The sequence below is a fragment of the Petaurus breviceps genome, unplaced genomic scaffold (assembly GCF_028583685.1).
Source record: "Petaurus breviceps papuanus isolate PSGF00001 unplaced genomic scaffold, PetGlider_PUasm1.0 90804, whole genome shotgun sequence".
NCBI classification, from domain to species: Eukaryota; Metazoa; Chordata; class Mammalia; order Diprotodontia; family Petauridae; genus Petaurus; species Petaurus breviceps.
In genome coordinates, this window is record NW_027187348.1 from 20,099,541 (window position 1) to 20,123,431 (window position 23,891).

At 36.7% G+C, this 23,891-nt stretch overlaps 1 protein-coding gene across 4 annotated transcripts in view; it reads right to left on the reverse strand.

The window, feature by feature from the left end:
- MYO1B (myosin IB) overlaps positions 1 to 23,891 on the reverse strand; it is a 225,842-nt gene that overhangs the window by 37,396 nt on the left and 164,555 nt on the right. For all 4 annotated transcript variants that reach the window (XM_069070179.1, XM_069070180.1, XM_069070181.1 and 1 more), the window contains exons 12-17: positions 19,945 to 20,031; positions 18,814 to 18,879; positions 8,244 to 8,348; positions 6,102 to 6,164; positions 2,709 to 2,909; positions 1,012 to 1,238 (exon numbers count right to left, since the gene is read on the reverse strand). In XM_069070179.1, the coding sequence (XP_068926280.1) occupies positions 1,012 to 1,238; positions 2,709 to 2,909; positions 6,102 to 6,164; positions 8,244 to 8,348; positions 18,814 to 18,879; positions 19,945 to 20,031 (749 nt within the window). The remainder of the gene's footprint in view (positions 1 to 1,011; positions 1,239 to 2,708; positions 2,910 to 6,101; positions 6,165 to 8,243; positions 8,349 to 18,813; positions 18,880 to 19,944; positions 20,032 to 23,891) is intronic.

Here is a 23,891-nt window from a genome sequence, read left to right on the forward strand (position 1 = left end):
TAAAAGGCCAACAGTATTTATTCACAAGTTTTTTAAAAAGATCATATTATTGACATCGATATATGTGTATATATACATATATTATATATATATCTATATCTGTGTGTATACATGTACATAGATGCAGATTTACAAGAGGACCCTTGACTGTAATGAATTAGGGTGTAAGGTGTTTTATTCATTGGTCCTGTCAATACAGTAGCCTTATTAATGCAATCTCAACCAAAAGTAATACAAGAAGCTGGATATTTGATATGATGTCTGCTCCACCAGAAATATCCCTTTTGGCACAAAACTCATCAACTGTACAGCCTACAGTACTAAGACCTAACCTTTACCAAATCCATAAGCAATGGTGACTATGGAATAATGTGCATTTGTTGCTTACGGCAAGAAGAATGGGTGAACTAACTTATTAAGTTCTAACTAACTTCCAGTCCTATGATGGGAATTATTCAACATTACCCAAACTCATTTCTTTCTACCCTCTTCTTGTTTTATACTTCTCACAGGAAAGACACTTTTCCCCTAACAAACTCCTCATCTGTAACTAACTGGATACAGTTTTGTGTTCATTTCAATCAACAAATATTTGTTAAATGTCTAATATGTGCTGGGCCCTGGGGATACATGTACAAAGAATGAAACAATTCCTTCTGGCAACAAGGATAAGACTACTGACAATTGCCATCACAGAAGCAAGCTTCCCCTAAAGCTCTGTTCAGGAACGAGTTTAAGAATATATTAAATATACTGGACTATGGGTGGACAAGTAAGACATGAAAATAGTCTACCCTCTAGAATAGAGGGGTCAAAAGCAACCCAACCAGAAATTAAAATATAACTGAGAAATGTTCAACAAAATTAAGTACAATACAACACAGATAATGTCAATCTGTGTTTTTTGAAGTCAATACAAGTCCCCAGGGATCCATTTCTATTTGATTTTTTACACTGTTGAGCTAGAGTTTTACAAGTGACTTTCCAGAGTTTTTGATAAGCCTCAAGTACCTAATGTAGTTTGGATTTTTGGTCTGTAAATTCTTCATCAGTGTGGCCACTGAAGCCTTGAACTGGGATCCAGCAGTAGGTGGCCTCTTCAGGTTGATTTTGGCAGGATTTCCTTCAGGGAATAATGCCTTTATTAGAGAATGACTGGCCTTCCACATGGCTTGAGACAGATCGCGGTAGAGTAGATCATTGTTCTTGTCAACAAATCCTTCTACCTGATACATCACCTGTAAGAAATACACTAAGGTTGGTGGCAGGAATGCTGGACCCAACAATGTGAAATTCCTTAAAGAAAAATTTCAAGACAATCTCTGTTTTCCAGATACCTCCCTCTCCATGAAACATCCCAATGCTTTAGTCACACTGTAATACCAAATTAGCTCCAAACATTCAAGAAAACCTCTAAGTTTGTCTCCCATCTGTCTAAATAGATCTATCTCAAAGTGTTTTTTTTTTTGCCCTCCAGGATTTATAAGAACTCCAAATATGTTATCTTAACATTTTCCAAGTTTAGTTCTATTACTGCCCAAACACATCTTCTGAGGTTCTATTTTACCTGCTAAGTCACATGTTTCTTAAGTTTAAATCTCATCAAAAAACAGGAGAAGGGAGGAAACGATTCAGATACTATTTGTGTTTTCTTAATTAGGTATTCGGTACCACAAAATACATATGTATATATTTCTCTATGTAGATCTGTCTGTCTATCTATCTATCTATCTATCTATCTATCTATCTATCTATCTATCTATCTATCTATCTATCTATCTATCTATCTCTGGTGTAAGAAAATATACTTTTGTTAGAAGCCAGGGGAAGAAATAAATACCATTTGTATTCTGCAGCTGCTAATAAAACAAATAAATAATATCTCACTGATTTTTAATTGTACTAATTTGTAATGTATTTTAGTTCAGACACAGTATACATGCTTCTGAGGAAAAAGTTCAAAATAATTTCTCCTCTAAATTTTTAGGGCCATACTTATAAATAAAGAAAAATTGACTAAAATTAGTAACTTTCTTGAAACAGGCTTCAGAAATTAACCAAAGAGCTTTTAAAGTTAGTTTCACTATCTTTCTCATATAAGTAGCATCAAATCCTTCCAAATGATTGGTGATGAATTATGGATTCCTGCAACATGCCTTCGACTTTTGAGCCTGGTAATGAATTCTTGTACTCTACATGACTTTCTGAGTTTACAAATTACTGTTCATCTATTGTGATTTTCAGTTTTTAAATGAGCATACCTCATTTATCAGCAATTTGTTTTATTTAATAAGTATAAACCATCTATAAATACAGCTTGAGATACATGGTTGGATCTGAGAGTAAAGAAGCTGAATTCCTTTTTAAAATCAAGACATTTTTGTTAAAAGCATGTAGCAGAGTGTCTGGTACATAAGAGGGCACAATGTAAATAGCTAGTTATTATCATTATCATTATTATTATTATTGTTAAGGCAAACTTCCAGTGCATGGTACATTAAAGAAGCCTATATGGTTTGGGAGTTCTGGTTTTTGTTGAACTTTCAGTGATCTGAAAACTCTCACTATTCAGTTATTTTCTGTTTTACTTTTACCCTCCAAAACTTGAAATCAGTCAACACTGGTGAGACTACCTAATCTGGAGCATGACCTTGCCATAGATAAAAATGAGGAAGGCTCACTAGTCATACACATAGCTTATACAGTACCTTGCCTGCATAATGCTGAATTCTGAAACAGCTGTGAGGCAAAGAGGTATCATTTAGGAACCGTGAACACTTGCTCATTCTGCTCTCAAAATGTTGATGGGTGGCACAGACTTGGTTCAGCTTTTCTAAAAAGGTTTCATCGGTCACTGTGCCCGGCCTGAGGCACTCTTCATCCAGCATGGCCAAGATTCCATTTGTATTCTGCAGTTGTTAAAAAAAAAAAAGTTTCCTTCCTTCCTCAGTCAATTGTTTTAATAATTATTTGTAATGAGTACATTAAAATACGATTAATTTAAAAACAAAACCATTCTACTCCAAGTGCTTAAATCTAAAAACACAGGGGCCAATTTTTTTTCAAGGTTAGAAGAACATAGCTCATTGGACTTTGGGATCTTAACCCAAATTCATTTCTGGGGAAAGGAATGGGTTTCTCAACATCTTGCAGATGAATATGATCCATCTGGTTTATTAAAAAAAAGCTTTATTTGAGGCTTATTTTTTAAAAAGCGAGATAGCAATTAATCTGGAAAATGTAAATCAATGTTCATTGCTTTATTTTTATATTATGAGATTCTAAATCACACGGTAGAGCTCAATAGGATCTAGTCTATGAAAGATACTTTTCAAGTCATCATCTGATTTTCACTTTGGGAAGGAAATGTAAGAAACTTGTTTCAGATTTTTACCAAACTTGCCAAACAGATAATATGGAATACAATGTTCATTTTCTTTTAAAGAAAAACACACAAATGCATGCATGTATTTATAATTGTTCAGGGTGAGACTATGAAAGATTGAGCTCTACCAGCTCAATCCAAACAATCTAATAGAAACAATTATCAATCAATAAATACTTATTAAGTAACTATTATATGTCAGGAACTTCAGACACAAAAACAAAGTCAATGCCCTTGAGAAGTGTACACTGAACTGGAGGAGACAACATATACATACAAATATATAGATACGGATACATAAATACATGTTTGTACACAAACACACATAGGTATTTGTGTACTCTGTGTCCCAAAAGTCTTAGTGCAGTTATAAGCTTAAATATCTTAAAGCCTTATTCTCATTAACATAAATGTAAAAATATTCCCTCTTTTGGATATGAGAGGACTACTTTTGTGTGCCTTCGGAATTTGTCACTTTTTTACTAAACGGAGTCATGGTACTCACGTCCAAATTTAATAGGAAAACCCCAATTGTATACTTTATGAAGGTGTTCATGTGTCATTCCCTCCCCAAAGAGATGGTGATTGCCACCTCAACTCCCAAGGGTACGGTCCTATGATACTTAAAAGAAACACCCACCTGCTTCCATCAGTGCAAATTTCCCTACTCTCTTCTAACATTCCCCACAGGAGTTGGGACATCCTTTCAACAGTATGTATTCATTCCAGATGGAACCAAGGGGAAGTACAGTCTCTCTTGAAGTACAATATAATTACAATAGCAACAAGAATAAACAGGATTTCTGAACTTAATGCTGGAAGGAAATACTTCCTGTAGGTATCAAGGTTCTTTCTTAAGTGAACATGCGTTTCTTACATCATATGGACAACGTAAGTATTCTGGGCTGAGATAACTGGATTGAATAAGTACATTACTAGAGGGCTTTCCCTTCCAAAACTTAAAGGGAAGTAATTAAGTGTGAGGTTATGTTTAAGAAGGGAAACATGCTAGTCAGGAATTTCACAGGTTACGATTCCTGAAGCAAATTAACTCAGTCACAAAATAGATGAGTTACTGTTTACTGTAAATGGTAATGAATCAACACCAGTCCCAACAAGTGTGGGAACCCTTACTCTGAATTTTAGGGCTCATGCTGAAAAAGTACCTCAACACTCATATTTTAAAGGTAAATCTGAAAAAAAGGGAAAGGGATGGGCAACAGAGAACAACGTCAATGAGAACTGCTCATCATTTTAATTGTCATCACTGCCAAGGAATCAACAGACACAGGGAAAAACTCAGACCAATAGGAACGTACTCTAGCATACAGAATATCATGCTAGTATCAGAATCCCAATTTCCATGTTGAATAAACAGATGACTCTCCCATAATGCTTTCTATAGAAACAGAACCTCAAAGTTGAAAAAGATGTCAGAGGTCATACAGGTCAAACCTTACAGAAATTCTTTCTTTAAATGGCCATCCAGCTTTTACCTGAAAACCTGTAGGGAAGGGGAAACCCCCTAACATCCAAAACAGCCCATTTTATTTTAGGACAGCCTTTCCAACAAAACACTGAAAGAAATCAGACTCTTGAATTCCTGCAGCCCAATATAGTCACAGAAAGCTTCCTAAAACATATTATATGGTGGTTTTGCATTCTAGTCTCCTAGGAAATAGGTCACCTTTGCATATAAGCATGTTGGCATGCTTAACACTTCACATCATCACAGTACCTTCAAGTTTTGAGAATTTTAGAACTGGTAGGAATGTCACATATCCTATGGTTCAACCCCCACCATTTTGAAGAAAAAGAAACCAGCCCCAGAGAGAATAAGGTACCTAGAAAGGCTTCTAAGGCTGATGTGACTGGATTAAGGTCCCCTGGCTTGGTCCAGTCTGTTCTACTGTATCTTGGTAATTTATATTTATTGCAAAAAAATCTGACAGGTTTAACAATGATGTGTATACAACAGTCTGTACATACTAATGTGTTTTTATGTGGTATAAGTTTTGTGGGGAGAGATGGTCTAGAATTGTAGTCTCCAGGGATGGTTTTTGGGTAGCAATAAGGGGAAGATAAAATGTTTTTTAGTGATGTAAAAATGACTGAGAAAACTGGCATGTTCCATGGCCACCGGGTACATGGCTGGGCCTTGGGGTAACATACCCAGGAGGAGTGAATGGTCTAAGGAGGGCTGAGAAAGTAGAAGTTATCCATCATGATACCACTTCTCACACTCTGCCTGGAACTTCACCATTTCCTGAGCAAAAGGTCTAAAGGGGATCCTGGAATTAAGCCATCCCTTGCAGGGATTCCCTGCAACTATCATGAAACCAAAGGTTTCATGTAACTCACTATGGTCTGAGCCCACAATCTCAGGAGTCTCGAATTTGGTCCAGGCTCTAAATAGGCAGGTTAGGGGTATTCAAAAACTTGATGTGATGGAAAGGAGTGCTTGCCAAAGCAAATGACAATCAATAATTCATCTTGTTATAAATGTCTGTTATGGAGCTTCAAGAATTTTCTAGAACCTATTTGGATTCAGATACAGTCCTGCTTGGTGTTTAATAAATATATATTCATTAATTCCTAGGATCAAGTAGTCAAACCAAAAATTGTAAAACTCAACTCAATGATATCTTTCCATTTATAATTAAAAATCATTTTTGTACCAAAGGCATTTTCAAAAAGTTATATATCAGGTACTCACATTTTCTATGAGGTCACAAATTACAGCATTATTGAAATAGTCAATATGAGTCCATTCTATGTCCTTCAAAAAAAAAAAGAAAGAATGCCATCATGTATGTAGACTCTATGTAAAATGCTATCAACAATGCAAATCTTGCTCATCTCAGTGTATTTAAATTCCCCTCATTTTGTTACCTTTAAAGAATCAGTTCTGTAAACATGGTTTTGGGTCTCCAAATGTTTATCTGAGTGAAGTGATCCACCACTGACATTATCTAACCAAAATGAATGCCCTTGAACTGTTTCCAGGCTTGCTTTCCATTCCATTCTCCAATCTGTGTCAATTTCCCATGCACTTCTCATTGGCAAGGGGCCAAATATTTATACTGAGAATCCTTGGGTCAATAATGCTTTGTGTATACTTAAAATGTTTATAAGGAAATAAGTCAGAATTAGAGCCCAAGTATCTGAGATCTGATATTTTTTTTTTGTTCTGGATTTTCAAACATGAGAAAAAATTAAATGGAGATACAATCTTATGAGTATATGCTTTAAAAATATCAAGGTTGGTCAGATATTTTAGAATATTAACCACATAACTAATAACTAACTACTACAAGTGTGAAATGTCCCAGTGCTAGTCCACAGTGCACATTAGAGGGTTTTTTGTTTGTTTTGTTTTATTTTGTTTTTAAAGACATGGAAAACTATGAGTCTTTTCTAACTATCAGGTCAGTATAGCCAAAACTTAAATTCAAGATACAATCATTGCAATCATCAAATAAAAGTCCACTTCCACTTTGTATATTCAAACTTCACATAATTAATCTTATTTTAAAACTTAAATTAAAGTTTAAATTAAAGAAAAATGTATTTTTCTTCCAAGGAGATGAAATTTAATTTATACACCTCACTACAGTAACTTGTACAAGTATTCTAGTCAAACTGTAAGAACAACTTTAATTTACAGATCAAAGTTCCACCATTTTCTTTATGATATAAGACAGGAAGAGAATGAACCCAGCTTATAGAATGTTTATGCTGCCAGAAGGTGCCAGACACTTAAAACATTTTACTAAAGTGTAGTGACTACCCTGTAAAACAAAGACCAAATATTTATAATTTATCCTCAAAGCTAAAAAGTAGATGGTTTGCTTTAGGAGTTCACTGGGGGAAAACTACCACATTAGAAAAATCAACATAGAGGGGGGTCAAGGTCAGGGAGGGGGGTAAAATTCATATCCACAAAGGAAGTGAACACCAAAGGAAGCTGAAGAGAACAAATAACTAACTTTTATTGGGCCTGAAGAAATAATAATGGAAAAGTTTTTCTGGTGATTTTTTGGAGTGATCTTGTGATTTCATTAGGAGAAGGCTCTTCGGGGGAGGAAACTCCCTCCACCAATACAGACTGGCAGCTGCTATATAACTCAGCATCTTAGATAGTTACTCGGTATATACAGTGTAGTATATGTCAAAAGGTAAGACTGGAACCTAAATGTTCCTGACTTTGAAACTACTAAGCAACACTGCCCTCACAATAATGGTATTATTTAATAGGCATAAGGCAAATAAATTGGAAAAATGAGAAATAAAGTCCTGGGGACTCCAAAATTTCTTCAAATTAAGACATGCTCATACTTAGAAAATACATAAATATTGAAGGGGGGATAGGACAATCAAAATATTCCTTTTTTTCAAGTAAGGTTGAAAGCACCTGACAGATGTTACCTATTAGTGATATGAAATGATTATTTTTAGAAAATAAATTTTTTTTCTTCAGGAAATAAGCCAATAAAAGCAAGTTTTCAGGACACTTTTCCAAATACTCCATTATTCAGAGTTCTCTATATGAGCTCTTCCTGTTGCGCTACATAATAAATAAACAATAGCTCACTTCATATAGTGCTTTCCTCACAACAACCCTCTAAGGCAGGTGGCAGCATGACTATTAGTTTTAAACTGAAATTGAGAGAGTTGAGTAACTGAATGGCACAGCTAATAAAGAACAGAGCCAGAATTCAAACCCAGGTCTTACTGTCTAGTGGTCTCAAAGATAGTACAACTAAACAGATCGTAGCCAATAGTAACAATTTTAAATGCCCGTATTATTTATCAGTATCGGTAAAAGAAAAAAGAATTTTAAGTATTTGGACATTACTTCTCGGATGTATTCTTCTTGCTCTTCTTTGAGGGTGAGTTCGATGAAGATCTGTTGCAGTTTTTCATTGCAATAGTTAATAATGAATTGCTCAAAGCTGTTGTCCTGTAGGAGAAGAAAAGAGCCAACAGTGGTTTGTTTTTCACAAAGCACAACTCAGTGTATTTATAGCGCCCACACTCTGACGGTTCAGCTGATGAGGAACAAGCTTTTTAGATTTAGCTACAGTGGGGTAAAGGACAGCGACTTAGGCCTGGCAGGCACACACTGAATGTTGGTTGAATAAACTGAAAAAAAAAAAATGGCACACAAATGATGCCATTTGCAGGGATGTAGGTCAGCTTTTGGTCTTGCACCGGGGTGGAAGAAATATGAACCCTGGTTTTTTGTTGCTGGTTTTTTTTTTTTATTTTAAAGGTCAGAAAAGAGAGAGTGGGATTCATAATCATGTGGCCTAAAGTTCTCACGCCATAGGCATTATGCTTTCATATATGAAGGATGTAGAACCAGCAGATGGGTGAATTGAGATCCTATCAGGCTTCCCAGTAGAGACAGCTACAACCACCTCAACTTAGGCATCACTCGCTTCTTCCCTTTTTGCTGAGGGATGATTACAGAGTATGGTGGTATGGGAATCAAGAAGGCAGGAAGGTGCCCTTACTCTACCTAACCCTTACATACTAAGTTTGTCTCCTCAAGCCCAGGTTTGTTGGCATCGGTTCATGGATCTGCTCTCACTCTGTGACAATGGGAGTTCATCACAGAACTTTCTTTCAGTTTCTTGACAACAGAAATTCTAGTTCCCTCATTACAAGACGGGATGAAGGTAGGAACCTTAGAATACTGGAGAAGCAACTGGGGAAGAGCAAATGTTGGCAGAAATTAGAATCTTGGTGCCTGAGAGGAAGCACTTGACCTCATTTTTCTTCTGGAAGACAGTCCAGGATTTCTAGTCACAATTGATGAGCTGGTGACAGAAAACATTCATCTCTAAGCCACAAATGATATGAATATGGCATCATATAGTGTGATCCCATTTGGGCTGTGTTAAGAAAAAAAGGAAAGGTAGAAAAATCCTTGATACTCCTGAATACTAACTGAAATATTCAACTAAACAGGTGAAAGTAATTTTTAATATTTTAAATGGATACAATCACAGGTTTATGGGATCAAAGGATTTCGAGTAAGAAGGAATCCTGGAAATCATCTAATACTAACCTCCTAATTTTACAGATAAGGAGACTGAGGCTCAGGGACAAAGCCGATACTTGAACCTAGGTCTTTTGGCACCAAATCCGGCAGTTTTTCCTACTACAACATACATACTTCAAAGTGTATTCTTCCTGACATTAATTTTTTTACACAAAGTCTAATTTCTGGGTATTTAAAAGTTTTGCTCTGGAACAAATTCAATTATGTACCCAGAGAATTTATTTCGGTGATCAGCCCTACCCTAATAACACTATTGCTTCTCTGATAAGAGAACATTTAGAGTTCTTAAGTGGCAAAAAGGCTGGCCTTAAGAAAAAAAAAAAGATTCCCTGAAAGGTTAATGGGAAGAACAGACATTTGGCTAATTCAAAAGATGTATTGACAGGATCTTATACAATGAGCCACAAGGTCCTTGACGCTATTCAGGAAGTCGCCATGAAGTAGCCGTGATGCTATTCACAATACTCTTTTTATGCTGACAAGCTTTAAAGTGAGGTGGGAGAGGCAATGAGTTTTCTTAGACATGAGAATATGACCTTCTCTGGTTGCTAAGCTACAAAACAAGGAATATGAAATATGCACACGCAGATTAGAAACAAGGACCAAAGCTGCACAAATTACCCACAACAATTAAATAACTAAGATAAAGGCAAATTAAATTTGCCCTTCAAACTCAAATGTATGTATATATATACATACACACACTTATTCCTATTGGATCCAACGTGCCCTAATGGCCACGTGCTTAACTAAGGTTTATTTGCTGCAAAATTCACATAGCTGAAGAGATTAACATATAGCATGCAACAAAGCAGCACCGCAAACAGGTCATACTTACTGCATTCTGATGCAAAAAAAGACAAATTATATAAGATGCTGTCAGTTCTTAAGAATAAGGAACTTCAGAAACAAAACAGGCGATAAAAGTTATTCACGGTGGTAAATATGCACATCTCAAACTTAGTCTATATTACACAGAATACATGAGTATGAGTCATAGATCAACCAACCATTTAAGACTGAGTCCTACTTCCCACTTGGTGCTATTCACTAACGTCCTACTGTAACAGGTCTTTCCCATTTTTTTTTAATGAGTTTGATTGAAACAGTGCTGAATTACCATCTTAATATTCTTCTATTCTTAGGATGAATGAAATCTGTGTGACACAGGCCCACAACACAGCCCACATCCACGTGCAATAACAGCCTCAGGAAGAGGCCAACAGACACCACCAAATAAGGTGAGATGCACTGAAATTCAGGAGAAAGGTTTTCTTTTCGGCCTCAGATAAAACAAATAAAAACTAAAATTAAACAAAAAGGAATTTTTTTCTCCCTCCAGGGAACCTTCTAAGAAGAGAAATTATCAATTGTATTCTTTGGGCTTTTGAGCATCTCAGTGTGAAGCATAATTGTTTTGTCTCTGTGTTTTTCTCTCTCTCTGTCTCTTACACACACCCACAACAAACATATGATATGAGATTTACTAATCCAATACATAACAATTTGATCTGAAAAATTCTGGTGAATTTTTATTCTAAATCATTATGCTTTTCAATGTAAAGCAGGAATGTACTGCAAAATGGAACAATGGTGTCTTCAGTCTTCAGTTTCATCTAGCACATGCCTATTTCCTCTAATTTGTACAGCATTAAATAATATCAGATTTTTTTATTGTTTGTCTCTTTCTTTTTAAGATGCGATTGTCTGAAGTTTAGAAAACCTATGAGTTCCAATCAACTGGTCTAAATTAACTTTGTAAATAATAAAGACACTGAACATGAAAAAACCAAGTTATTCATGAGCAAGGTACTTCCTTCCAGCCTTTCTGTCTCATGGCCCAGAGCCCCCCAGGAGAGACTAGGGCGACAGCTGGCTCCATTAATTTCTTCCTTATTCTTCCCCCTCCTCTCCTTCCCCCTCCATTTCCATTTCAGCTGTACACCTGGAATTGCTAGTCACTTCTGAATTTATCCCTCAAGGCTGAACAGAAAAAGGAAATTAAGTCTTTAGGAGAAGCTGAGCCACACTCTATTCATGTACCATATATCCCATTAAATTTAGATTATTTTATGTCAAACACTAGAGCCCAGTTATATAGCTCTAGCCTTGGGATATGTGTGATGGGAATGTGAGGTCCTTCTGGTACTAGAGTAATTAAACTCTTTAAAACAAAATTTAAGACAAACTACCTTTATTTACTTTTGCATTTTAAATGATGTCATAGCAAAATTCCAGTTTACTATACAGGATTATTCTTGATTTAACCACCTAAAACCCCATATGAGGCCAATGACACTCCTGACACAACTGTGAGGCTAGGAATTTTCCTATTCTGATGGCTGCTGCCTGGGATGCCTTTCCCCTTCCAACCTTTCTTCTTAGTCCTCAGAACTATCACCAGACCTCTGGTTTTAGCTCTGCTCTCCACAGTATTCCCAGACCAGTCCTAAAACCCCAGATACTTCTTCTAGGTCACACCAAGCCACTGACCCAGTTCCTGTGATGTTCATAATATGGCAGAAAAGAGATTCATTTTTATTCCAATCTTCTGCACAAAGTCCCACTATTTAGCACTTATATGTTTATAACTTTTGGGTGACTAAGTGTCTACTATCAGTGACTCCCTAGTGCTTAGCTAATGAAATATGAACTCTTAGTCCTGATATTCAAGGCTCAGTACTATATGAGGTCAACTCACCTTTCCTGTGTTGTTTCATACTATTTCTCCTCTTAAAGTCCTTGAAATTCCAGTCAAAACTGACTTTACACCTTCCCTACCTATAAGGATCTCATATTGCACTGGAGAGTATATGATAGAAGGTATTTCTGATGTTCTAGATTTATTTTGTAGGATGGGTTAACAGAAGGTTGGGGAGGGCGTGTGCGTGTGTGTTATAAGGCAGAATATGTTCTGTAGAAAACAATCTGTAGAAAGCAGTATGCTCAAAGCTTCTTCTGACATGTCAGGCAGACAGAGAGAGCCATTTTGGCAGAACTAGCTGGGACAAAAAGTGAATGACCTAAGTGACAGCAGGAAGTACCCAGTGGCTATAAGTTGATCTGAAACTAAACAACCACAATTCTTTTCCAACACAATTCATTTTTGAATAACTGGAAGGGACAAAAAAGGGGTGGCATATTGGATCAACCTTTAATTTTTTTAAATGCTTTTCATTGGAAGAGACATGATTATTGCCACCATTATAATTTAATATCAAAAAGAAGTAAGCAGATATAAATTGAGAGGCTGAACTAAAATTTACCAGGCTATAGATGACTTGAGAAAATCTGGAGCAGCAGAAATGATAACTGACAAAATTCAATTCAAACCATTTAGACAAAGAACTAAAGCATATCATGCTTGAAGAGGTGCCTTTGATAACAAAAACATCAGTTTTGAATATTTTTGTTCCAAGTAGTAGTTAAATTTATAAAGGAAAAGTTAGCATTCTTATAAGAAGAGACAAAAATTAGTAACAGGAATGGCTAGGTGACACAGTGAATAGAGCACCGGCCCTGGAGTCAGGAGGACCTGAGTTCAAATCTGACCTCAAACACTTAACACTTACTAGCCATGTGACCTTGGGTAAGTCACTTAACCCCCATTACCCTGCCCTCCCCCTCCGAAAGGCAAAAAAAAAAAAAAATAATAACAATAGTATTCTTTGAAATCCCCCACTAATGGAATGTAATCAGCATCAATAATCATTCAAAATTAATTACAGACCAGATCAATACAACAAAGACACTGAATTTGACAGACATAACAATGAAAAAAAAAGATGGCATTTTTATATTTCACAGAAACCTGAGAAAATTGGTAGAGAAATGCAAACAATAACAAAATGTACTAAATATCTAGGTATTAACCTACCAAGACAAAACAGACACAGGAACAATTGTTGACAGAAAGAGTTGGGAAATAAATAATTGCAGGGATGCATGCACGTGGCTAATCCAAGCCAATACACTAAAATGTAAATAATTCTAAAACCAATTTAAAGATTTCACAATATCCCAAAGCAGTCAATGGACTACTCAGAATTAGGCAGAATAATAAAATCTGCACAGAAACACAAGTGAGAAAAGTTTCCTCTATGCTTTCATTCACATATTCTTTAAAGTTAAGAAAACTGAGGTTAAGTGACTTACAACTAAGAAGTCTTTGAGGGTGGATTTGAACTGAGGTCTTGTCTAGTGCACCACACCTAGCTGCTTTTAATGATGAGGGAGGGTGTGTTTTGGGGGGGTATAGGAGGTCAGAAGTGTATGTGAAAGTATACAGGGGAGGCTTTTAAATGACAGACTGGAGTCTACAATCTATTTAATCCTTATATCCAACATGTCTGGAGTGCTTAGGATCAAATGAGGCAATATTTGTAAAGCATTTACCATAGTGCCTGGCATACAGTAGGTACTTAATAAATGCGTATCCCTTTCCCCTTCCCCTCCTGATTTTCAATTACTTCACTCAATTTTTTAAGTTTCCTAGCTTTTCACTGTATAAGAGTCCAGAGTGCTAGTAGGGGTTTCAGACAAACACGGAACAGATGAAAAAAAATCTCTACTTTTATTTCAAAGAAAGGATGAAAGAAACAAACCAAATCTGTCCTGGGACTTCCTGAAAGGAAATCAGACAATCCCTCCTCCCACTCACCCCCCCCCCCAATTACTGAGCACCAGGATATCTGAAGGCTTAATCTGAGGAGGCATAAAAAGGGCAAATCACAGAACAATCAACTATAAAAACTTACATTTTTATTTTTCTCAAAGAACAAAAGGAAAAGGCAAACAGAGAAGTCAAAGAAAAACAATTAATTTTTATTAACCTTATGGTCTTTAAAGAGCTTTATGTAAACAATATGGCTTTTAACCTTAGCTCAGAGTTCTGATTCAGAAGAACCAAATTCATTCTAGATAGATAGATAGATAGATAGATAGATAGATAGATAGATAGATAGATAGATAGATAGACAGACAGACACATACACACATAATATATAGGCACACACATATACATGCACAGAGCCTGTCAATGTTGGGAAAAAGTATGTTTTTTGGTCTAAAATGGAAGGAATTCACACTCACTGGGGGTAGTTTAGTGTGGAGGGAAGGTCTTCCCAGAGAAGTATGAGCAAAGCCTTTAGAAATGCAGTGTAAGTAAACTAAGAGTTTGTCTTTGTAAAGAATCCCATATGCACACCCAGTTAGTGTCCATTTCCTCTTAAAGTCACATATCTCTATGCTGCAGGGGTTTTGGGGGGGTAGTATTTTGCTTGAGGTATTTTTGCAACCTGGCACAACCCAAGGACCATTTACTAACAGTCTACCACCCATAGAAGCCTAAGAAAAGGGTGCCATCATCAGAAGTTCCAAGATGGCAACTTAAGGTCCTTAAAAGGAGGGCCCAGGTGAAAGCCTTGTTTCTACATCTAATCAGAAGACTGGCTCCCAGATCACATGGTTAGAGTAAGAAGATACCTTAAATACCATCTAGTCCAAGCCTCCCCCACCCCCATTTTATAGATGAGGAAAGTGAGACCCATAGAGGTCCAGTGACTTCCCCAAGGTCACTTGGGCACTTATCCTGAAGCAGTACCAGGAGCTAAAACCCAGGTCCTCAAACTCCAAATGTGTTTCTTCCCCTACACCAGGGTTCTCAGTACAAAAATATCCCTGAAGCAGAGAATGGGAGTGTCACCAGGTAACTGGATGAGAATATCCCTTAAGTATATCTAACCTCAGCTGCTTCAATCCAGTAAACAGATAACCTTGAGATAAGGAAGGTGACTTGGGCTCTGGAGTGAACCACCCACCTAATACAGGCAAATGAAGCCAATCCTCAGTTATCCAGACAAGTTTATCTGATCTCTCCAGTGGGTAACAGCCTTCCTCCCAGAATTCACATAACATTTCTCTAATGGATTTATCATGTAATAGTTATCTGTATGGACAGCCCTTCCCAGACTGTAAGTTTCCAAAGAACAGGGATTGTGTTTTTATCTAAAACATGTATCTTCCCAAAGGTTATCACAATGCTTGGCAAACACTAAGTATTTAATAAACGCCTATACACTGGATGGCTGCCGGTTACACAATACTACAGTCCCCAAAGGAGGGAAGTTGGGGGTCACCCCAAGCACAATGGGGGAAGCATGTGATAGGTGGCATTAGGTTGTAACACATTATAAACAAGCAATTACAGAAGAAACAACATAAAGGATGTCATCAAAGAAATGTATGACCAGAAAGAAGGTGGAGGGGATGGGGCACAGAGTGTTCACATAATAAAACAGATGATAATGAAAATAAAAATGAGAATAGCTAGCACTTATATAGCATGGTACAAATATTTCATTTTATCCTCAGAACAACCCTAGGAGAGAGGTGCCATTTTACAGATGAGGAAACTGAGGCTGAGCTTAGACAATCTGCCCAGTGTCTGATGAAGGATTTGAACTCAAGTCTTCCTGACTCCAAGTCTACACTGCCTGGATGATTGCCTGTTTGTTGCACTGATATCTCTCAATGTCAAAGCTGTGTCACTGGGAGGAATGGCCACATCATGAGATCAACAAACCACTAGAATATTGTGCTATATTTGTGTCCTAACACAAATGAATATACACTGGCCTCTAGATATATAAAGCAGTCTCTTCTAAGTTTGAGTTAAGCCTGTTAAGAGCAGAGTTTAAACTTTTCTCATTCCATCATCCTCCTATTATAATAGAATTTGAAGCACTAATTCTGTCAAGCTGAGCCCCAGACCACTGTTCTGGAACAAATGAAATCTCTCCTTGGAAACAGAGCTATCTTCTCTCCTTCCAATCCCAAACAGCAAAATGAGCAGTCTTCTTCCTTACTCCTCGTTCCTTCTTAAAGTCAAAGTTACCACCAATAATGTAGGTAAAAGAGTTCTCCTGAATCTCAGATTAATCACTCAAAAATATTCCTTCATTGCCTACTTTGTGCCAGGCACAGTCAGGGAGCTGAGAACACAGCTATGGTTGGGTTAAAGCCCATATATTTCTCCATATGTAGATTTGTTTTTACTAGATGTAGACACAAAGTCAGATAAACCAAAATTTAAGCGAAAGACCATAATGTGTCCATCATGAAGCTGTATAATAGGGTGTTCCAAGAAAATTCTCCCCAACTAACACCAATTAAATTTGGGCTAGTTTAGAATATGGGTCAAAGAATCCAGAGTTGGAAGGGATTTGAGAAATCATCTAAGAGATACTGTGCTGAGACAGCAAAGAAAATCTCTTCCAGTTTCCTTGTTTTTGAAAACATCAGGAAGCATGTCCTTTTCTTTTAACTTGCTTCAAGTGAGAACTCTGTTCACCATCTGCTCTGTTATCAAAAAATGGCAAGATTCAGAAAAGCTGTATGCCAGGCTGAGCAATTCTATCTCTGCCAAATATGCAACATAACACCTCTCTCATTCTTCCCATTTAGTGGGAGTGAGGCAAAGTCTTGCTAGAAAATGGGCCATGATCTGTACAAGGCTTTGCTGGGGGGACTGATACAGGCATGCCAACTCAGTATCTCTAATTCTCTCTACTCATACAATGTGAAAGATAGTAATTGTTTCTTGAATTGAATTGTTGGACTCTCCTTTGCAAAACAAATCTCTGCTAATGGATGATGGATCTCTAACTTAAGGTGGAATTATTTTGCAGTGCTATATCTTTGATATGCTATTTAGGAGCTGGCTTGTAAATATTTAACAACTGGCTCACCACAGGGGTGGGGATATATGCTTGACATACTTCTAAGTTTAATCAGCAAGAGGAACATATTCTTCTCCACTTTCTCAGGTCTAGACAATCAACAAAACAAATACTCAAGCCTGGATGTGTATCATTTTATCTGTAAATGCTCACATTTAAAATTTAACAAGTGGCTACTTGTATGCGGTGGTTCTAGCATATCTTCCAACCTTACATGATCAAAAATACAGAGCTAGAAGAGAATGTAAAGATCATTTAGTTTAACCCACTCACTTTACAAACGAGGAGAGGGAGTTTTGGACAAACTGACTGACCCAGGACATGAGATGGCAAGTGTCATCTGTGGCGGCTGATCCAAAGACAGGATCACAATACACAGCATCACTCACCAGTGGGCAGGTTCTAGATACCAGTCTAGAAGCTTTCTTCCTTATTTCTGGATTCAGGGATAGCAGCTACACTTTCCAACTTTACTTATGGGCATGACATGAGGGGGAGAGAAGTGAGGGATTAATATTGGTTTTAATTCCTGACAGGTCAAAGAGTGAGTGTGTGTATGTATGTGTGCATGTGTGTAGCATGATGCAGGGGTTGCAATAAACCATCTCATGCTAGATAGCTCTTAGAGGAGTACCCTCTGTCATGGACCAAGCTTATTTCATTCAACTAATCCCTTCAAACAAGTATTAGGCTGAAGTGCCTTGACATTTCCAGACATTCCGAACTGTTCTATGGTTTTAGCAATCAATACATATAGAATATCTACTCTTTGAGAGATCTTTTGCTGACCCTGTACAGGGCTTAAACAATTGTAGGAATTGGCAAATCCATGGGAAAAAAGGTTATTTTCAAGTTACAAGAGACATTGAGGGACACACAAAGACTCCAATCTACTTCATTTCTTTTTAAACAAGGAACATACGAGTTCTTAGACTTTAATTAGCTATCCCATATCTGCAATCAATTATTAACATTTAGTCATATAACTGAATTATTCTTATCAAATACTTATTACTGCATTATCAGTGTTGAATTGTATATGAACAAGTAGGAGATAGTGTTATGCACTGCCATATTTTCCACATATGTTGGTCTACTCATCAGTGATGAATATTAATACACACAGTAGAAATTATGTCAGCCTTTACAGCATAACTCATGTTATAGAATCACATCTATAGCTTCATCTTAGAGATGACACGACCCATAGACAAAGCAATGCAGGCTCAGAAGCATTAGATGACTTTCCCTACAGCACGTACCTTGTTAATGGCAGGATCTGGACTAAAATCTAGGCCTACTTTTCAAGCTGGTATTCTTTCCATAGGATTGTACTTCCTTCTTCTCCCATGAATTATGGAAATGAACACACAAACTAGCATTCTATAAATATCTAGGTAATCTATAGGTACACGATCACGGTACAAAGTTTGAATCTATGCTTTTAAATTTTACTTGCTATTCTAAGAATGAATTAAGAACGGCATTGCATTCAACATGGTGGTGGTCAACTTTGGGAAAATCCTACATTAAATCTGCATGAAGTTCATGGTATACTCAGACCTGAGGCCAATGGACACTAGTCTACCCCCAAATAATATAATTCTCATTCAACTTACCTCAAAAATCTCAAAGCCGTAAATGTCCAAAACTCCCATAACCTTCTTTCTCACTTTTGTTTGTGCCTTAAGCAAGAAACGAGTTGTAATTTCAGCATGAAATAAATCATTACCATAAAAATAACAAAGCAAAAATGAGGTCTAGTGAAAAATCACATGAATTCATTATCCCATGGTTTTCTTTAAAAAGAATGTAACAGTAATGAAAGACATGAGTTTAATTTGTTAAGTGTATGAAAAAGATTACAAATCAGCAATGATTCTTCCAGAAATTTTATTAGTAGGTAAGTCAGTCCATGTGACATAAAAGTCTTTAATTTAATAAAACAGATTTATGGCATTTTAAAGCTAGAAGGATCTCTTAGGTTCCTGGCTCCAAACAAGAGACATTCAATAACACACCTGCATATTCAATGAAAGGTTTTAAAATCGTGCACTGCATATTACTACATATCAAAGACATTAAGCCTGCACCACAATTTAAGACTTTTAGTCTTACCTCCTATGTGCCATGCAGAGGAGACCTAGTAGCATTAAAAAACGTGCCAATGATAATAAAATGTCGAGTTTGCACTCCTCTCTCTACCTGCTGTGCTCTAGGCAGCTGGTTGCCTCTCTCACTTTTCTCCACTCTTGGCTCTGAATAAAACTCCCCACCCTCCTTATTTTACTGAGAAAAGTACAAATAATCTCAATGATTTGCTAAAGGTCACATAGCTGGTTAGCAGCAGGAAGAGCAAGAATCCAAGTTTTCTAAAAACCCTTCAGTCTATTGCTTCTTTCACCAATTGCTTATTTCCGCCGAGATATTTTAACATAATGGCTGATAATAGCTATTTTGATATTGAAATATAAAAATAAAAAGCAAAGGAGAATGAGACTCAGCTATTTACTAATACTGTGATTGGTATATGGCAAGTGTTTAATAAATGCTTTCACTGACATGCCAATCAAGTCTCCCTTAACCCAATCTCTACAAAATCGTTATTTTTTTTTAAATGCTACTGATCACTTAAGAAAATGTTAGGTTTAATTTACTTAAACTGTAATTAGTATTTTTTAATCCATTGGTACCTTAAAGTTTCCATCATTATAATAACAGATTTATTTATGTTCAAATACAGTTATTACCTTGATGCTTTCATTGATTCGATTCACCAACCAGGAGAACAACCTGCTATAAAGGTTCTTAGCCAGGGCATCTCGGGCATAATAAGCCTATTAAAAATACACATATACAATTATTACAATCACTACTTTTGTAGGCATTATGAGGGGGAAAAATCCCATTTTTAACTGTTTAAACTAGGCAGAAGGAATCTGGCCCCTTTAAAAGATTTCTATTTCCTTTCAGATGCATGAAGAGATCCTTAATGTGGGTAATTAGCAATAGTTTAGGCAAACACAGTAATATGGGTCTCTTCTTTAAAACACAATAAAGATCTAACAGGAAGATGGGAGGCAGGCAAGTAACAATCACCACATTCTGCATCCTAGAACTAGGGTTAGGCTAATCCCAGGAAAGACTAGACTTAGTTTGACTTTATTGCTCATTATGACAAGCATAGAGGAGCTAACCAGGTATTTAATACCTGTATTCTAACTAGGAGCTAAATATATGCTAAACTATTGGAACTAAATAGGTGCTAAAACCTATATGGTAGTAACACCCAACAAGCAGGATCTGTTAGAAGAAGAAGATCTTTCAGAACAGAACTTGGAAGAGAGGTCAGGAGCTTTGAAGTACACGTGTGTAGAGAGGGGGACAATCAGAGTTTCTATCAGTAACAAGGTGCAATATTTGTCCTTGGAAGTTTTTGTTTCTATGACATGTTCTGGGGGTACATGTACTTCGTAGTTAATAAGTAGGAAATAAACTTGACTAATTTATGTTGCTTAAATTTCTAAAGATTATTTTATTTCATAAAAATCATAAGTAAAGTAAACATATGTAGGATTTCCCTGTTTTTCTCAATTATCAATGCCTGAAAAAAGTCTAATTGCTATGTAAAGCTACTATAAGAGGTTACTAATTACTTTTCCTTCCCTGCCTAAACCTAGTCAAATGCCATATCTTAGCAGCAGCAGCAACAGCAGCAGAAGTAGTAGTAGCAGTGATAGCGGCAGCAACAGCAAACCTTTATTTAACATCTTAAGGTTAGAAAAGCATTTTACATCTATGATCTCATTTGATTCTCACAAGAACCCTGAACCCTGTGCTATAATTATTCCCATTTTACAAATGAGGAAATTGAATCTGGGAGAGGCTAAGTGACTTGCCCAGTTGCCACAGCTGGTATTTGAGGAAAGAGTTAAACTCAGGTCTTCCTAACTCCAAGTCTTACATTTTAACCACTAACCTACCCTGCTGTCTCTGCTGCCTTGACACGTCTTTCATCAGTCTCCCCTTTTCTCCATACCTAAGACAACTGCCCTAGTTCAGGCCTTCATTACCTCTAGCCTAGACCAGCCTCCTAATTGGTTTCTCTGTCTCTAGTCTCTCTTCTCTAACCCACTCTCTACACAGGTACCAAAAAAATATTCCTAAAGCACAAGTGTGACCATGTCATCCTTTCCTCAAGATATTTTGGTATTTTTCTTTTGCTTCTAGAAAAGAGGCACATGGACAGATTTCAGGAAATCCACATACTAGGATGGAAACACACACACACACACATACACACACACCTTTTCCATCCATTATTTTCAAACACCATTCTCAGAAAAGGCCCACAGGCCTCACCAGACTGACAAAGGGATCCATAACACGAAAAAAGATTAAGAACCACTGCTTTAGAACAAAGTATAAAGACTTCTCCATTTGGCTTTAAAAACCCATTCACAATCTCCATTCTGTCTTTCTAGGCTGATCACACATTTACTTTCCTTGATGTATTTTACGTTCTAGTGAAGCCAGTCTGCATAATATTCTCTGTAGAAGTCATTTCAAATCCCATCCCCACACCTCTGCCCAGGCTGTCCACTATGTCTGAATGTACTCCTCACCCTGGCCTCAGAGAATCCCCAGCTTCCTCCAAACCTCAATTGAAGTGAAAGCTCCCATTGGAAACCCATCCTGATCCCCCTCCAATTCTCCAATCACCAGTGCCTTCTGCAAGGAAATTATTTTAAATTTATTTTGTATATAACTTGATTTTATTTATTTATGCTCATGTTGTTTTCCCCAGATAGAATATAAAAGCCCCTGAAGGCAGGGGTTCCAGCTTTTTTCCACTTTGTATTCCCAGTGCCTACCACAGTGACTAGAACACAGCGGTCACTATTTTAATAAATGCTTGTTGAATGGATGAATTGCTTAGTAGTGACTACAACAAGAGAAGATAGGTTCCCTGGACCTGATCTTAACCTAGCTGAAATAATAAAATAATTTAAAAATTAATAAAAAATTTAAAAAATAGCTAACATTTATGTATGTTACTACGTAATACACTATATATTAATCATATAGAGAAACCTTTTCTGGACTATAAAAAACGTAGTAGATGCATCAAAGTATATAATTGTAAGACAAAGTTTTCTTCAGAGGAACTAACTCTATTCATAGAAAACAAAATCAAAAGAAAATAGGAAGATATGAAAACTGTTTAACTGCAGCGGAGAAAGAAAAAAAATGAATAAACAATAAGTAATTAAAACAAACACATACACATGAACCCACTAGAAATGTTTTAAAGAAGTTTCAATTATACTCTTCTTTCCTAACCTTTTTTAGGGACCAAGCACAGAGTCCTGTAGCAGTTTCCTACTTCTACTAGCTCTTTCCTAGCTCTACTCCAGCTTTACTTCTACCTGAAGACTATCTCCTAAACTCCTAAGAGTCTTGGTTTTGTTTCTTTATCAAAATAAGCCTTTACTACTGTTTTTAGTATTGATGCTAAGATTAGGAAGGTAGGTGGTACAATGGGTTATTGTGCTAGACCTGGAGTCAGGAAGATTTGAGTTCAAATCCTGCTTCAGACACTGACTAGCTATGTGACCCTAGGCAAGTCATAGACTTTCTCAGCCTTAGTTTCTGTAACACCTATATCACAGGTTTGCTGTGAAACTCAAATGAGACATGGACAGCATTTTGCAAAGTTTATAGCATTATAAGTCCTATTCCTGTTGTTGCTATTATTACTAAGTTTCAAAGATCAATAACAGAAAAAAGGAAAATTAGGCCTATTTTATAGGTACTCACTTTCCCTATTCTCTATAGTTTAAAATTTTATAAATTCCCCAACATACAAGGCATTTTGGTTTTCTGCAAAAGAAATCTATACTCCACAGCTGAGAAAGTCTAAATAGTAGATCAATCAATTGATAATAAACATGTATTAAATGTCTAAGATAGGGAAATAAAGCAGCCTACATAAAAAGTACTGGAACTCTTCTACTACACTAGAACAATTCTGTCATCTGTCATGGCTACCAAATGGGTAACCTAACTAGGCCAAATTGATATTCCACTGGGGGAACCAGGAAGTACTCATTGCACAACTGATGTCGATATTTCCTGGTTGACACTCCAGACCTCTTCTCCAGTCAAGTCAATCACCTCACCAGCCTTCATATGAGCCACACTAATTGCTTTCCTTCAATAATGTCAGGAGAATGGGGCTAATATCTGCCTTGCTTATCTTTTACTGTTGTTGTGAGGATATGCTGTGAGAATAGGTGTGAATGTTTTTAAAAGCATCAATCCTTATTATTCAATCAAGGCCAAATAGAATGGGCCTTTTGGGACACAGCTGTCAGAATCAGAACTGAGTATTCACAGAAGAAAATTTCAGTCATGCTAAGGTGTAGGGCTATAGAACCTGAGACCTAAGGTTACATATGTTGGAAACACTTGAGTATATAAGAGGAACAGAAGGAACTACATAAAATAAATGTAAAGGGCAAAGATATTTTAAGAAAGCGAAAACTGAGAGAAAACAGCTTTGGGGCAGTAAGTTTGGGGAAGTATCTGCAGGAGAGCTTCCAACTTATTGGGGTCTCCTATTTCTGTTTCATGTACAAGTGTGAAAGTGACAGAGTGTATATGAGTGTATGTGTATGTATGTACAAACACACAC